Source organism: Trichomycterus rosablanca, chromosome 20, assembly GCF_030014385.1.
Source record: "Trichomycterus rosablanca isolate fTriRos1 chromosome 20, fTriRos1.hap1, whole genome shotgun sequence".
Taxonomy (NCBI): Eukaryota; Metazoa; Chordata; class Actinopteri; order Siluriformes; family Trichomycteridae; genus Trichomycterus; species Trichomycterus rosablanca.
Window position 1 is genome coordinate 18,999,296 of NC_086007.1, and position 13,707 is coordinate 19,013,002.

Below are 13,707 nucleotides of genomic sequence, written 5' to 3' on the forward strand. Positions count from 1 at the left end.
GCTCCCTAGCTTTTCGAACACACCCCTTGTCTGCAGAAATCCGCGAACCAGCGAAAAATCCGCGATGGAGTGAAGCCGCATAAGTCGAAGCGCAATATAGCGAGGGATTACTGTATAAGCTCTCTCTCAGTCTCTCAGACATGACCAATTACTACTCCTCCCACCCTCAATGTTTTTAATAAAAATATAAGTGTGGAAACCTTTTGAAGATCCATCGTACATACGTAGATACAGCGGGGGCCAAAAGTCTGAGGTCACTAGTAAACATGCTTCTATTTGTATTGTTGTGATTTAATGTGTTTTCCTTTACAAATCATATAATCAGCTAATATAATACTAATATAGAGAGTAAAAAGACTAATCATTAATTTTGCATTTTCTTTGAATTTGGCATTGCAGGAAAGCATGACAAATGTCAATTCCTTTGTGGAAAAGATCAGATTTCTTTAATATTATTTCTACTGATGCAGATACTTAGGCATATTTGAGCATGTGGCTTATGGTACTAATCAGAATCATGTTTGTGTTTATAAATTTGCTACCATTGTTCACCTTGGCCTCAACTCCACCTCGCAAAGTCAGATAGGGAATACATGCCTTGGCAGGTATGAGCCGTTTATACAGCATATTAGGTGGGTGGTCCTAATGTTTTGGTTCATCAGTGTGTTTACTATGGTTATAATTAGACCAAAGAAAAACAGACACACATAGGAAGGTAAAACAAAGAGTAGAGACAATGCAATGACAACAATGCTAAAGTGCTCTTATACAAAAACCCTATTCAGGATGAAGATGTTCCTGAAAGTAATGAATGAATGATGCTGAATTGGCACCCCCACTGGCATGCAGCTCTTTACCTGAACAACAGCAGCTTTGTGCTTCTTCATGAGTTCGTTCATATCCTCCTGGTCCTCCTCCATGCGTGACTGCAGGTCATTCTTTTCTCGCTGCACCCGGCTAAGCTGCTCCTCCAACTGGAAGCAAAAGAAACAGGATATGAGAATTTAATGTGAATACTTTTGCTCAGACAGGTGATTGTGTGTGTGCAAGCACATAGTTGGTGGAGGTGTGAATACTTTTGGTCAGAGAGGTGACTGTATATGTGTGTGTAAGCAAACAGCTGGGGGTGTGAATACTTTTGCTTATGCAGTTGATAGCTTGCAAGGTACAGGGTGATAACTACTTTGTTACTTTTGTAATTTGGGAGAAAACGCATTAAACAATAGCAAAAATAATAATAATAGTAAATCATAACAATGATCTCTTGCTATTCTGATGACTGTGGTGTCTAACAAAATGTTGTGTATGCTGGATATATTTTGCCACCCTTGGTTATGTTATGGTAAGGCTTTTATACCTGTCAAAACAGGCCTCTTTCAAAAGGATTCAATGGTTCCCTGATCAAGCACCAGCTCAGGCACCAGTTCTGTGTTGTGGACTCACCGCCTGCTTGGCTTTGGAGATGTCGTCCATCTGGACATGCAGGTCCTCCAGCTCGGCTTCCATCGACTTACGGGCCTTAACGGCCGCAGCACTCGTGAACTCTGATTCCTCCAGCTGTCCCAACACACACACACACACACACACACACACAATAAAGAGTTAGTCACAGAATCTGAGTCTCAGTAAGGACCTTCTTAACTGAGCTAGAACTGGAAGAGTGGAAATACCTGATTCTTAAGTTGAGCAATCTCTCGCTTGCTAGGTGCATTGTTCTTTAGATGGTCAAGCATGATCTGAGCATCAGCCAGCAAGGCTTTGGTGCGCTTCAGATCCTTCCGGAGTCGCTTTTCTGTCTCTACGTCTCTGTGGCTGACCTGGTAGACACATGAACACCAAATTCAACCCAATAGAAATGGCAATTGTTTCAGGCAATCTCACACTCACAGCACCTACATGCAAAAGTTAGGACACCCTTGGGCGTCTACTGATTGGCTATGTCTCATGGCAAACAGCTTAACCATTAGGAGGGGAAATCATCAGTGCAAGGTATGCAGACAGAAATGATCCGCAGAAATTCTACCAGGGGTGTCAAAACTTTTGCATAAATACTGTTAAAAAAAGACTCAGACAAAACACATTCTGCCAATAACAAATCTACAGTTTAATAACGTGGTGCACGTGTGTGTCTGTGTCCATACCTGATCTTGAGCAGACAGTAGCTTGGCTTCCAGTTCTCTCCTCTCCTTAAGGACCTTCTGTTTGTCTTCATACTCTTCCTCCAACTGCACCTCCATCTGCTTCAGCTACACACCCACACAACACAACAGTCAACATTCAATAATCAAAGTCTTCCATAACAATTGTACACACCATAGTGAGGGACATATTAAATGTTGAACTGATTGTAGTTATTTATAGTCCACATATTTAATGCAGCAGATATAGTGACTTTGACAGGGATCAGACTACTGGGATGAAGCAAAGAACCCTCAATAAGTCGTTGGGTAGCCAAGACTTATTGATGCCAGTGAACATGAAGACTGTGGCATTTGGTATGGCCCAGTAGAAGAGGAACAGCTGCATGAATTGCAGATGATAGCTCAGTGGTTAAGGTACTGGATTAGTAAACAGAAGGTTGCCGGTTCAAGCCCCGCCACCACCAAGTTGCCACTGTTGGGTCCCTGAGCAAGGCCCTTAACCCTCAATTGCTCATCGTGTTCAGATCATTGTGTAAGTCGCTTTGGATAAAAGTGTCTGCTAAATGCTAAAACATGTAAATGTTAATGCAGATGGCACCAGAATTCATTGTAGAATAATTCTCCTCACAATGTACAGACAATAAAAGTACCAGGAGATATGAGATACCACAGGAATCCTTCAGATGTGTTGTGGAGCCCATGTCTAGATGGATTAGAGCTGTTTTGATAGTATATTATACAGGTGGTCTACATGTTTTGGTTTATCTGTGTATTACTGAATGTTATTGTAGGTTTAAATCAAATTTTAGTAAATGACTTTGTTTTTTGTTTGAAAATGGCACTCACAATTAACTTGGATGAACATTTCACATAATTGTAACCACAATGAGGTAGATGTAAGGGCTGCTATTTAGTGTTTCCATAGTTAAAGATAAGATAAGATATATAACCTATTGTTCTACACAATAGAAAAATTGAGACAGTAGGTGTAATGGCTTGTGAATCCACTCTAAATAATATTTAAAGTACAACAACACAGACAACCTTAATAAATTTATTTTGATTTGGAAATTTATAGTAACTCTAAAATTGATACCTGTAGCACACTTTAAAAAATTGGAACAGGGCCATTTAAGGAGTTAACTAGGAATGTTGTGAAACATCTTTTACAGGTGGTGGGGTGGTAGAAAAGGAACATATAGAAAAGACCTGTAGCTTTGATGCTAGTGATATTCTGAATAGAGAAAAACAAATTGCATAAACCCTTAAACTGTCTTAAAAGAATATAACGTTTTCATGTCATCTTGTATGTTACTCAGCAGTGCAGCAGACAGCAGGGTTATAATGAAGTGAGCTGAGTTTTGTTCAGAGGTGGAAAGAGTACTAAAATATTGTACTCAAGTAAAAGTACTATTACTTTAATGATTTTTTACTTAAATACGAGTAAAATTACTAGTCTAAAAATCTACTCAAGTAAAAAGTAACTTATTTAAAATGTACTCAGAGTAAACGTTACTTCGTTACTTTTTTAACAGAAGGAGGGACGTCATGTTCCAACAGAAGTTGATAGATGAATGATACAGCAGATCACACACAGCTCAGCAGCCATGTGTGGATTTAACCTCTACACACCTAACAGCCTGCAACTGCTGTTATCAATTCAAAACAGCATTATTTCTGTTTATCCTCAATAAAAGGGTTAGGCGGTTAGGGTTGCACCTATAAAAAATAAAACGGGTCTTACACCGTCATAGGAACATGATCAAAATCCAAAACAAACCAGCAGAATCTCACAATCACATTTATGCTGTCCGTTTTACTTAAATAAATACTCAAAAATAATGAACATAAAAAATCACAATATTTCATAATGCTTTGCTATCGTTGCAAAATGAAAGCCAACCGTAAACAGCAGAACCGCGACCCAGATCAGTCACACAGCAACAGAAAATCATAACCACTTATCTGCTTACCTGATCTATATCCATGTGTTGTTCCATTAGGGATATAATCCACTTTATATAAGACCATCTTGTATGTTTCCAGAATATATAAATCCATACCCAACTGTTTTATCCACCTAACTAATGAAAACTATATTTATTCTCTCGGCTTTCCCGGTAAAAAGCTTAAATTGGTGATTCGTTCACTAAACTGTCATTTATAGAACAACCAATGAAGAAAGAGATTGAAATTCTGCCCAGAATGTGAATTCTGAAGCTCTGATTGCTTTATACATCTGAATCTCTTCACCAAATGAACCGATTCATGGAGTTGTTTATGCACAACATCATAATGAAACAGAGTGAGTTGTTTCTGACTCGTTAATTCAGTGATTCAGTTCGCAAGCCCGACTCTAAAGCACACAAATGCATAAATGCTCAGCGGGCCGGATCAAACAGCCTAACGGGCCGGTTTAATGTCGAGTTTTTTATTGTTTTCATTTTTTATTTTTTTTCCTCAGTAACGGACGTTATTTAAAATGTAGCGAATTACAATTCTTAATACAAAACATACTTAAGTAAAAGTAAAATTACAGGCTGTAAAATCTACTTTCAAAAGTACAAGTACACAAAAAAACTACTCAATTACAGTAACGTGAGTAAATGTAATTCGTTACTTTCCACCTCTGGTTTTGTTCCATTCACTGTTTTTCACCCAGGAGAAACTCTTACCTTCTTACTGCAGGACTGTCTGATCTCCTCCACCTCTTCATCTTTGCTCTCAATCTCTTTGGAGTGAGTCTGCCTGAGCCTCTCCGTCTCCATCTCCAGACGCAGCTTCGCCTAGAGGGACAAAACATAAACTCTTAATACATGCAGAACCACACATACACAAAGTAGCTGGTCCTTGTTCATTCCTGAAGATTAGTTGTTTAGGGTCTTTAAACAAAATTTAATACAACCCCTTGCAAAAATGATGAAATCAACACACTTGGAGAGTTTACATTCTGTGTTAATGTTCTGTTTTTTATTTCCTGCTGATGTGTTGGGGGTTCAATTGGCTCATAGTTCGAGATTGTTGTCTTGTTTTTGAGCATTTTAGTTTATGCTTATAAATACAATGTACAGTTTATTTCCCCAGTCATCTACAGGAAACAAAATTCCTCACATTTCAATGCCCAGTTAACTGCTTAGCTGCGTAAATTAGAAATAACATTGCAAAAATAATGACACATTTCAAATGTTATTTTTATAGCATGTTGAATTGATCAAATAATTCTAAACTGTGCTCTTAAATGCTATATTTAAGATCAATCCCTATAGAGCACACCCGGGCATTGTACGGGGATGTTACCCGCATTGTACACGGGTAACATCCGGCCCTTTGGCTGACCCTAAGGTCAGTGGTGATTAAAAATCAGATGTAAATAAATGTACATCACACATAAAAAACAACAGGATTGTTTTATTTCTTTTAATTCAGGTAATTTCTAATGTACGTGTGTGCGAGTGTATCCAGCTTTACCGTACAAACATTTAACACGACATGAACTTCTAAGTATTTACTAACTCAAGTATCACAATTAAATCTAGGGTTTAAATCACCATTACGGTACTAAACACAGAGAAATAAAAGAACTTGAACAATCTAAAGCTTCGCTAGCTAATCTAATCTAATTAATTAATTAAATAATCCAATCTAATCTAAGAATCTAAATCATCTGGTTTTCAGACCCCCAGTATCTTAAAATGACGAGCTTAGTAATAATGGCTTTTGCACACATTTCATTGACCCACAGCTGTTTGTATGAAACAGTGTTCCCACCTGCTCCAGCATCTGTATGGTTCCAGCTTGTTCGTCAAGCTCCTCCTCCTGATCTTTGACTTTTGCTTCCAGGTCACGGAGCTGCTTTTTGACCTTGGCCAGTGAGGCCTCATCCTTTGACTCCTGAGAGTTTAGATCCTGCAGCTCAGCCTCCATTTGTTCCAGCTTCAGATTGAGTGCGCACATTTCCAGATCTTTGTCCTGAGAAAGAACACGAATGTTAAGCACACGTTATCTGTACACACACACACCACACACATAAGCACAGTCCTTGATGCTGATCAGATGAATCAGCCAGAAATAATGCACATGCTTTATTAATAAATGAACACGTAACCCAACAAGCAAACAGATGAACAGACATATGAAAGTAAACAAAGGAATAAACAAACCTAAAATACCTTGATTAACGCTGTCTGTTAAAATAGTCATTACAATTTATTTCCAACAACGAACAGTTCATTTGAACTAAGAGTGGAGCAAGTGTAGCTCACCCTTACCCACCCTCAGTGAGCATGCACCAGCTTAATGTAGAAACTTATTTAGGGAAAATGCTGCCAATTTAATCTGAACAGAGAAACTTTTCAATGCATGTGTATCATTTGAATAATAGAATAATGGATCACTGAATAATTGAATAATGGAACTATTAAAGGTTAAAATACCAAACAGAAGCTGTATTGTGCATACATCCTTTTTACGTGACAAAAATGATGTGGATATTTTGCATCATGTCCCAGTATAAAGGAAGAACTTTGCTTATTGTCTTATAATACATACACTAAAAATGTCAAGAGTTTTAATATTCTGGCTGCAAATTTAGTAATCATGGTTAACATGTTTAGTAAGCATTTGTAATTAACTATTTATTACCAACTTGGTTTAAAAAGTTCATTCTGCAGTGTTCATTTTAAAATTTTTTGCCACTTTCACTACTTTTAAGTTGTTTTGTATTTAATAAAGGATTTGTTAATAAGTCAGTTGAAAGTCAGTGATAGGTTTTACATTTTGATAGGACTCTATATAATTTTCAGTTTTCGGTTATCCATTACCTAATGTTAAAAGAAACTGGTAGAATTTGCATCCCTAGCTAGTAGTACTATGTGATGGTTAAAAAAACCTTTCAATTTGGTTTATTAATAAATGTTTAAAAAAGATGAACTGCAATTCTGATTTAGGACCAATAACAAGACTTATAAACTAAGCTTAAAGTCATAAAGCTGATAACAGTGACCTATGCTGTGACCTTTTGGAATCACACTTTTATGGGCTTTCTCACTGTGTAGGCTGGTTTACAAATGTTATTCTTCTTATTCTCGTGATTAAAAAAAGAAGAAGCTGCAAGTAGATACAGAAAAGTGCAGGAAACTGGATCACCTGTTTGGCAGTGAGGAACTACAGCATAGCCAAAGAGCAGAAAAGGAAAAGTTAGTGTTCAGTGCCTCTGCTTCGTTAGTAACGCCGTTTAAAAAGAGACTGTGGGTCCATCTCAAATGTCGCCTATGCCCTACTTAGGGTACTTCGTAACAGTACAAAACATTTCTTTTAACAGTCACTGAATGATTAATAAGTAGTTATCTAAGCTACTGTTGGATACCAGGGGCTTTAAAACAGCCGTTTTAAGGACTATTTTTGTGAAAGTTCTATTGTGTCATGTCCAACATAGTGCACTACATAGGGCGGTGGATATAATTTGAGATGGTACCATTAGTCTCTGCTCCTCAGAAAAAGTAAACACTATCTTGTCCTCTGTAATACAGAAAGGAAAATGCAGTTGTTCAGGAAATTTTTAGAGTGATTATGTGCATAGCTCACATGGTTAATTTCCCTTGTCAACATATTAAAGTATTTACACATGCGATTTATTTCTTTGCTCATCGGAGCAATGCGCTAATTTGGAACAAACGTGAATCACGCGTGAATAAAAGTGCGAAAAAGCATATTTACCAGTGTTAAAGGTTTAAAGACTGATTTCATTTCTTGCAATTTAATGAGACAGGATGGGGAAATCCAATAGAACCATTTAATAAACTGTAAATTTTAAGAAATATTGTAGAATTTGTATTCTATATGTAAATGATATGTGTGGCACGATGTGCTTGTCAAGAAAAAAAGTCCAGGGCTGGATTTTGTTCCCAGTCCAGCCCTGACTAACACTATAGATGCAGTATCTAAGTTGCAAGACTTGAGGACAGCAGCAGTGTTAAATACAGTACGCTCTTGTGCATTTTGTATCTTGTTTTTACCTTACTTATTGTCTAGCACTTTTGCTACCGCTTGATGGCAGACAAAAGTGTCTACTAATGCCTAGTTCACACTACACGATTTTTGCCCTGATTTTCGCTCGGCGATTGATTTTCCGGGTCGGGAGCAACTCAGCGTTCACTCGGCGATCAAAACTCGGCTCTCAGTCGCTAAGTGTGAACTATCCAACAACTCGACCCGACCGGCTCGCCGACCGCTCGGCGACTGGATCGAGTTTTCTAGCACGCCAGATATCTGATCTCAGACGGGCAACTGGGAATGAGTGACATGTCAAACAGCCAATGAGAACGCAGGATACAGCGTGAAGGGAAACGCAGGAGAGGATATAGTTTATATCAGGATACACCGGCACACACACGTTTTACAGTATTTCTGATTTGATCGTTCTCTACAAAACATAACACCCACGCTGCACAAAATTATTCATTAACCTCCACTTTACTACAGAACAATCCATACTGTTTGTGTTGCCAAATCCACTCAGATTCATTTATTTTTCCTCTTTGATTTTACGCTGCACATCAGACCACAAACAGCTTTGATCTCTCGCTACTTGTTGACGTGCATTTTTGGACGTGGTATCATTAAACCCCTCGTCACTTCTCACGTGTGTTTTTGTAAAGAAGAAAAAAAGGGAGACCAGAGAAGCTCGCCTGCGATTCCAGTTGGTGATAGATGGTGTAGTGTGAAACCCCCTATCGCCGATCAGTCGTGTAGTGTGAAATATACACCGACTGAAAGACTCCCGGGTGCAAGAGATTCAGTCGTATAGTGTGAACTGTACAGTGACCTGACAAATCAGAAAGTCGTATAGTGTGAACTGTACAGTGACCTGACGACTTGGAAAGTCGTGTAGTGTGAACTTGGCATAACGCGGACAACAGGTCTAAGTTAAGCTGAACGAGATATAGGTCATAACAAAGTCAAAATGTGATGTCGCCATATGTAACAGCAGGTTCTTAAGAGTGTATGGTACAGTGTAAATCTGACCTTTGTACTAGAATGTAAAAACCCTACATTGCATCTTAGAAAGTAAGAAAGAAGCTTCTGACCTCCAGTTGCTGTCGAATGCTGAATACTTCTCCAGTCAGCACATCTTTCTCTCGACTTAGCTTCTCTCGCAGACTTCTCTCTTTCTGCACTTCCTCCTGAGCCACATTCTGCTCAGAGTCAAATCTGCACACACGGAACGTTTTACAATTCATACCGTTTGATTTAGCATTACATCAGTTCCTGAGTTCTATTGCGCTTAAGCCATAACACAGCCGAACCTCAACCAAGGCTGATGGAAAAGGAAAAGAAAAAGAAAAAAATGCATAAATCTAATCTAATTTGTTTGTTTGTTTTTTAATGATAGTCACTCACTTCCTCTGTTTCTTCTCCAGCTCATGATTGCGGCTCTGCTGGCCCTCTAGGTGCAGTTTGGTGTCTTGCAGCTCAGCTGTCAGTTTCTGGCATTTCTTCTTCAGCTGCTGTGTGACCCGCTGCACCTCCTCATTATCTGCCTGCAAATCCGTCAGCTGACAAACACACACAAAAATAATTGAACTATTGAAAGTTTTGTTAGGAGTTTCTTATCAGCCCACTGTCTGTCTAGTTAAGGGCAAAACCAAGCAGCACCTGGGGACCGTATATGTATTTATTTTATTTGTTTGGGTTTTAACACCATGTTTAACACGTATGTGTCATTTAAGGCCAAGACAGGTATTATGTTTCTGTCTGCTAATTTTATCTTGTCTTTATATTGGGGACTGCATATAGTGTTAAAATAATACATGTTCAAATGAATAATACATGGGAGTTACTATGATGTAGAAGGCAGCAGAAGAAAAAGCGTGTGTTTATAACCTCACCCGTCTTTCCAGCTGCCTCTTGTTCTGCTGCTCAACCTCTAGCTTGTCATCAAACTCCTGCTGCAGCCTCTTCTTGGTGAATTCAGTCTCTCGGACAGCTCGCTCATACTTCAGTCTCCATTCACCTCCTACACAAACAAAGAAAGAAATGTTCCAATCACCTACATGTTTTTCATCTGGGGCGGCTGTAAACACTAGAATTGTGAAGTGAAGATGTCCAGGACCAACAACAGCTAGTCAACCACAACTAGGCTACTCTCAGAAAACATCTAGCAATTGTCTGTTGATTGCAACACTCACTACCGAGCCCCTACCCAGCTTAAACTGCCACTGGAGACACCAGAACAGTTTCTGAATAACTGTTTTCCATGGCAGCAGTGATACACTACATGGTACCCTATGCTTAGGGCCCTACTAAATTCATGAAGAAATGTGCTTAATTTACGAACCCTATTTGACTAAAAGTATATGGACACCATGAATGTGCTACAACAGTATATCATTTTCTAGAACAGCTGTTAGTATCTGTCGTAATTAGTGCCCATTACATTGAAAAATAATTTGTACGGTCAGGCTCTGATGTTAAACAAGAACGCCTGGCTCTAAATCGACTCTCCAACTCATCCCAAAGATTTTTAATTGGGTTAAGATAAGGGATTTAAGCCGGTCACTGGAATTAAACCATCCCAAACCCCACTAACCCAGGTCTTTATAAATCTTGCTTTGTACACAGGGGCACAGTCATATTGAAACAAAAAGGGGGCCCTACCCAAACCATTGCAGGTGTGACAACACATGAACTTAAATAATGTATTGGGTATTCGCATACGTCTGGCTATAAATAGCATATCTTATTAACAAGTATATTATGTATTAATTAAGTGCCTCTAATGACACATAAATGTGTTTAATGCCTGCTGGTAATTATATAAGAACCATTTAAATAAAAAAATTGAACAAATCAACAATAAGATTAAGATATAAGACTGTATAAAGGTGTACAAGTGTCATTTACTTGCAAATCCGGGCTTGTCAGTGACAATTTAACCTTTTTAAATACACGAAGGAAGATATTAGCTGGCATGCTAGTGGATTGTGGTTTGAATGGCCTGAGGCTAAAACAAAGCAAAAACTGTCATAACATGACATAATCACCATAATCGCTGTCTAAATAATGCGTCTAAATAACCTACTTTATAAGTTCGATGACTTATTAGAATCCTCTCTACTTATGCAGCAAGGCAGCACACTAGGTTTTCAGACAGACCCTTAGCCTTTTATTTACAGGTGACAGCCTGCAACATGCTATGTTTTGCAAAGAAAGGAGAAACCTATTTAAATGTGATGAATGATAAGTGAGCAAGAAGTGAGGTAACTCACCAGCGTCATCATCGTCCATCTCTCCGTTGAGGTCAGAAGCGTTAATGAGCCGAGACTCCATCACCTCCATCTCCATAGACTCCATTTGCTTCTTCATGGAGTCGTACTTGGCCTGATACCACAGACACACACAATTATACATCAGCTTTTGACTTTTTTGAGAAAAACTTAAAGACTGAGGAGGCTCTAAAGCTCACAAGCAAACTTAAATAAAATACGTTTGCATCTACAACAAAATTTCAAGCTAGCGGACATAAAAAAAAGCATGTGTGTGTAATGTGTGTGTGTATAATGTGTGCTGTACCTGAAGATCCTTCATGTCTTTCTCCAGCCGGAGTCTCTCGGAGGTCTCAGACTCGAGCAGCTGAGAGGCAGATTCACCCGTGTTTCGTTCATCGGCCAGTTCTGATGAAAGCTCTGTGATCTAAACACACACAGTAATGAAGAAGCTCAGTTTGCTGTCCTGTCTTAAATGAACTAAGCTAACAGTTAAACAACTAATTGCTGCACCCTGAAGTCATACCCTAGATATTTATCACTTAGCTGACAGCTTTTAAGCTGTGGCATGGGAGTTGGTCTGTGCTGGAGTAAGTGTGTGTGTGCATACTGTATATGTTCCTGTGACTTTCTAAAAATAATTCCTAATAGCAAATAATACAAACTAATATTTTTGGAGGTAATGTATTTATCCAAACAACAAAATGACTCATTTCATAACAATTTTGTAGAACTAATTTAATCCTGGGCTGATGGTAGTCACTCATAGTAGTCACTCATAGTACTACTGATATGATCAGGCATGAAGAGCTGAGTGACATTGATAAGGGCCAGGAAGTCTTGGTGAGCACCAACCATAAGAACCATAAGAAGTTTGTTGTGCAGCTTGTGCCTAGTTCACACTACACGATTTTTGCCCTGATTTTCGCTGGCCAACAGATGTGCCAAATGATGAGCCAAATGATGAGGCAAATCGGCGTTCGCTCGGGCTCGAAAATCAGCTCTTGATCGCTAAATGTGAACTTTTCAACCCCAATTGCTTGCAGACTCAAGAAAAATATCTAGCATGCTAAATATCTGGACCTGTCTGTGACTCAAAATCCTGTAGGGTGAAATGTGTTGTGATCAGGTTGTTATTGACAGTGAGTGCAGTGTCAAACTCCAGCCAATGAAAATGCAAGATACAGAGTGAGGTGTAACCCAGGGGAGGAGTTGTAAATGTCAACAAGCATGACTACAGAAAAATATAGTTTCTATTAGAATACACTGACACACACACAAGCTATATAGTCTTTGTGATCTTATCGTCTACGCCAAACCATAATACCAACGCTGCATTGCAAAAAATATTTATTTACATCAAACTCTCTAACACAAGGTAAAAAATACACGAAATAATCATGTGACGTCAACAGGTGAATGTAATCACGAAAGGAAAATGATTGAAATCTTTAAAAACAATATTCTTCAAAGAAAGATTAGAAGGGATTTGCATATTACAGTGCATAATATCATTAAATGGTTAAGAAATCTGGAGGAATTTCAGTGCCAAAAGGGCAAGGGCACAAGCCTAAATTGAACACTTGTGATCTCTAATCTCTCAGACGTCACTGCATCCTTGTCAGAGACAACTATAATATAGAAACTATATTTTTCTCTGCAAAACAAGATTCACCCAGATTCTTTTTCCTCCTTGCATTTTCGCTGTATATCAGTGCACAAACAACAGGATCACTCGCTGGAACTGGATCACTTACTTCTAAATTTTTGGGTCTTTGTCATTGTCATTAAAGTGCAAATATGAGACGAATCTGCATTTGTGTGGAACAACCCTCAAATCCACCCACATCCACATGTATCTGTGTTTAGCTGGATTTTTTTTTTCCTCACTGTTTCACTTTTAAACTTGTGTTATAGCTCAGGGTGCTGAGTGGTGAGAATAAGCATTTCTGAGTCTAAACACTTATCAGTAAAAGAAAGCTAGATGTAGTTTAAGGTATTAAAAGAACGAAATAGTGACACTAAACTTCTCCTAATTATTGCCCGAGTCGCTTTTATCGCATCATATCAAACAGTTAGTCTTATTGGAGGCACTTTAAAAAAGGTCAGCTGTAAACTGGGTCAAAGTTCAACCAGGTGAACTTTAAGCGCTGTGGCAAGCGCAAATATCACAAGCCCAGTGCAGCAAAAGTGTGCGTTGCGTGCTGCTCAGAGAACCATAGCAGCAAGCTAAGTGGCATCGCCACACAATATAGGAAACAGCGGCACAGCCAGCATGAATGCAGTTTTGCCACTTCTCATGT

At 38.7% G+C, this 13,707-nt stretch overlaps 1 protein-coding gene and 1 long non-coding RNA gene across 7 annotated transcripts in view; one reads left to right on the forward strand and one right to left on the reverse strand.

Annotated features, from left to right (window-relative positions):
- The window catches only part of LOC134334368 (uncharacterized), a 34,867-nt gene that overhangs the window by 19,763 nt on the left and 1,397 nt on the right, over positions 1–13,707 (forward strand). The gene's annotated exons all lie outside the window — the stretch shown is intronic.
- myo18ab (myosin XVIIIA b) overlaps positions 1–13,707 on the reverse strand; it is a 161,208-nt gene that overhangs the window by 17,677 nt on the left and 129,824 nt on the right. For all 6 annotated transcript variants that reach the window (XM_063016640.1, XM_063016641.1, XM_063016639.1 and 3 more), the window contains 11 exons: positions 11,712–11,831; positions 11,408–11,519; positions 10,028–10,155; positions 9,540–9,694; positions 9,227–9,350; positions 5,910–6,110; positions 4,817–4,927; positions 2,142–2,246; positions 1,671–1,817; positions 1,444–1,557; positions 858–974 (listed from right to left, as the gene is read on the reverse strand). In XM_063016640.1, the coding sequence (XP_062872710.1) occupies positions 858–974; positions 1,444–1,557; positions 1,671–1,817; positions 2,142–2,246; positions 4,817–4,927; positions 5,910–6,110; positions 9,227–9,350; positions 9,540–9,694; positions 10,028–10,155; positions 11,408–11,519; positions 11,712–11,831 (1,434 nt within the window). The remainder of the gene's footprint in view (positions 1–857; positions 975–1,443; positions 1,558–1,670; positions 1,818–2,141; positions 2,247–4,816; positions 4,928–5,909; positions 6,111–9,226; positions 9,351–9,539; positions 9,695–10,027; positions 10,156–11,407; positions 11,520–11,711; positions 11,832–13,707) is intronic.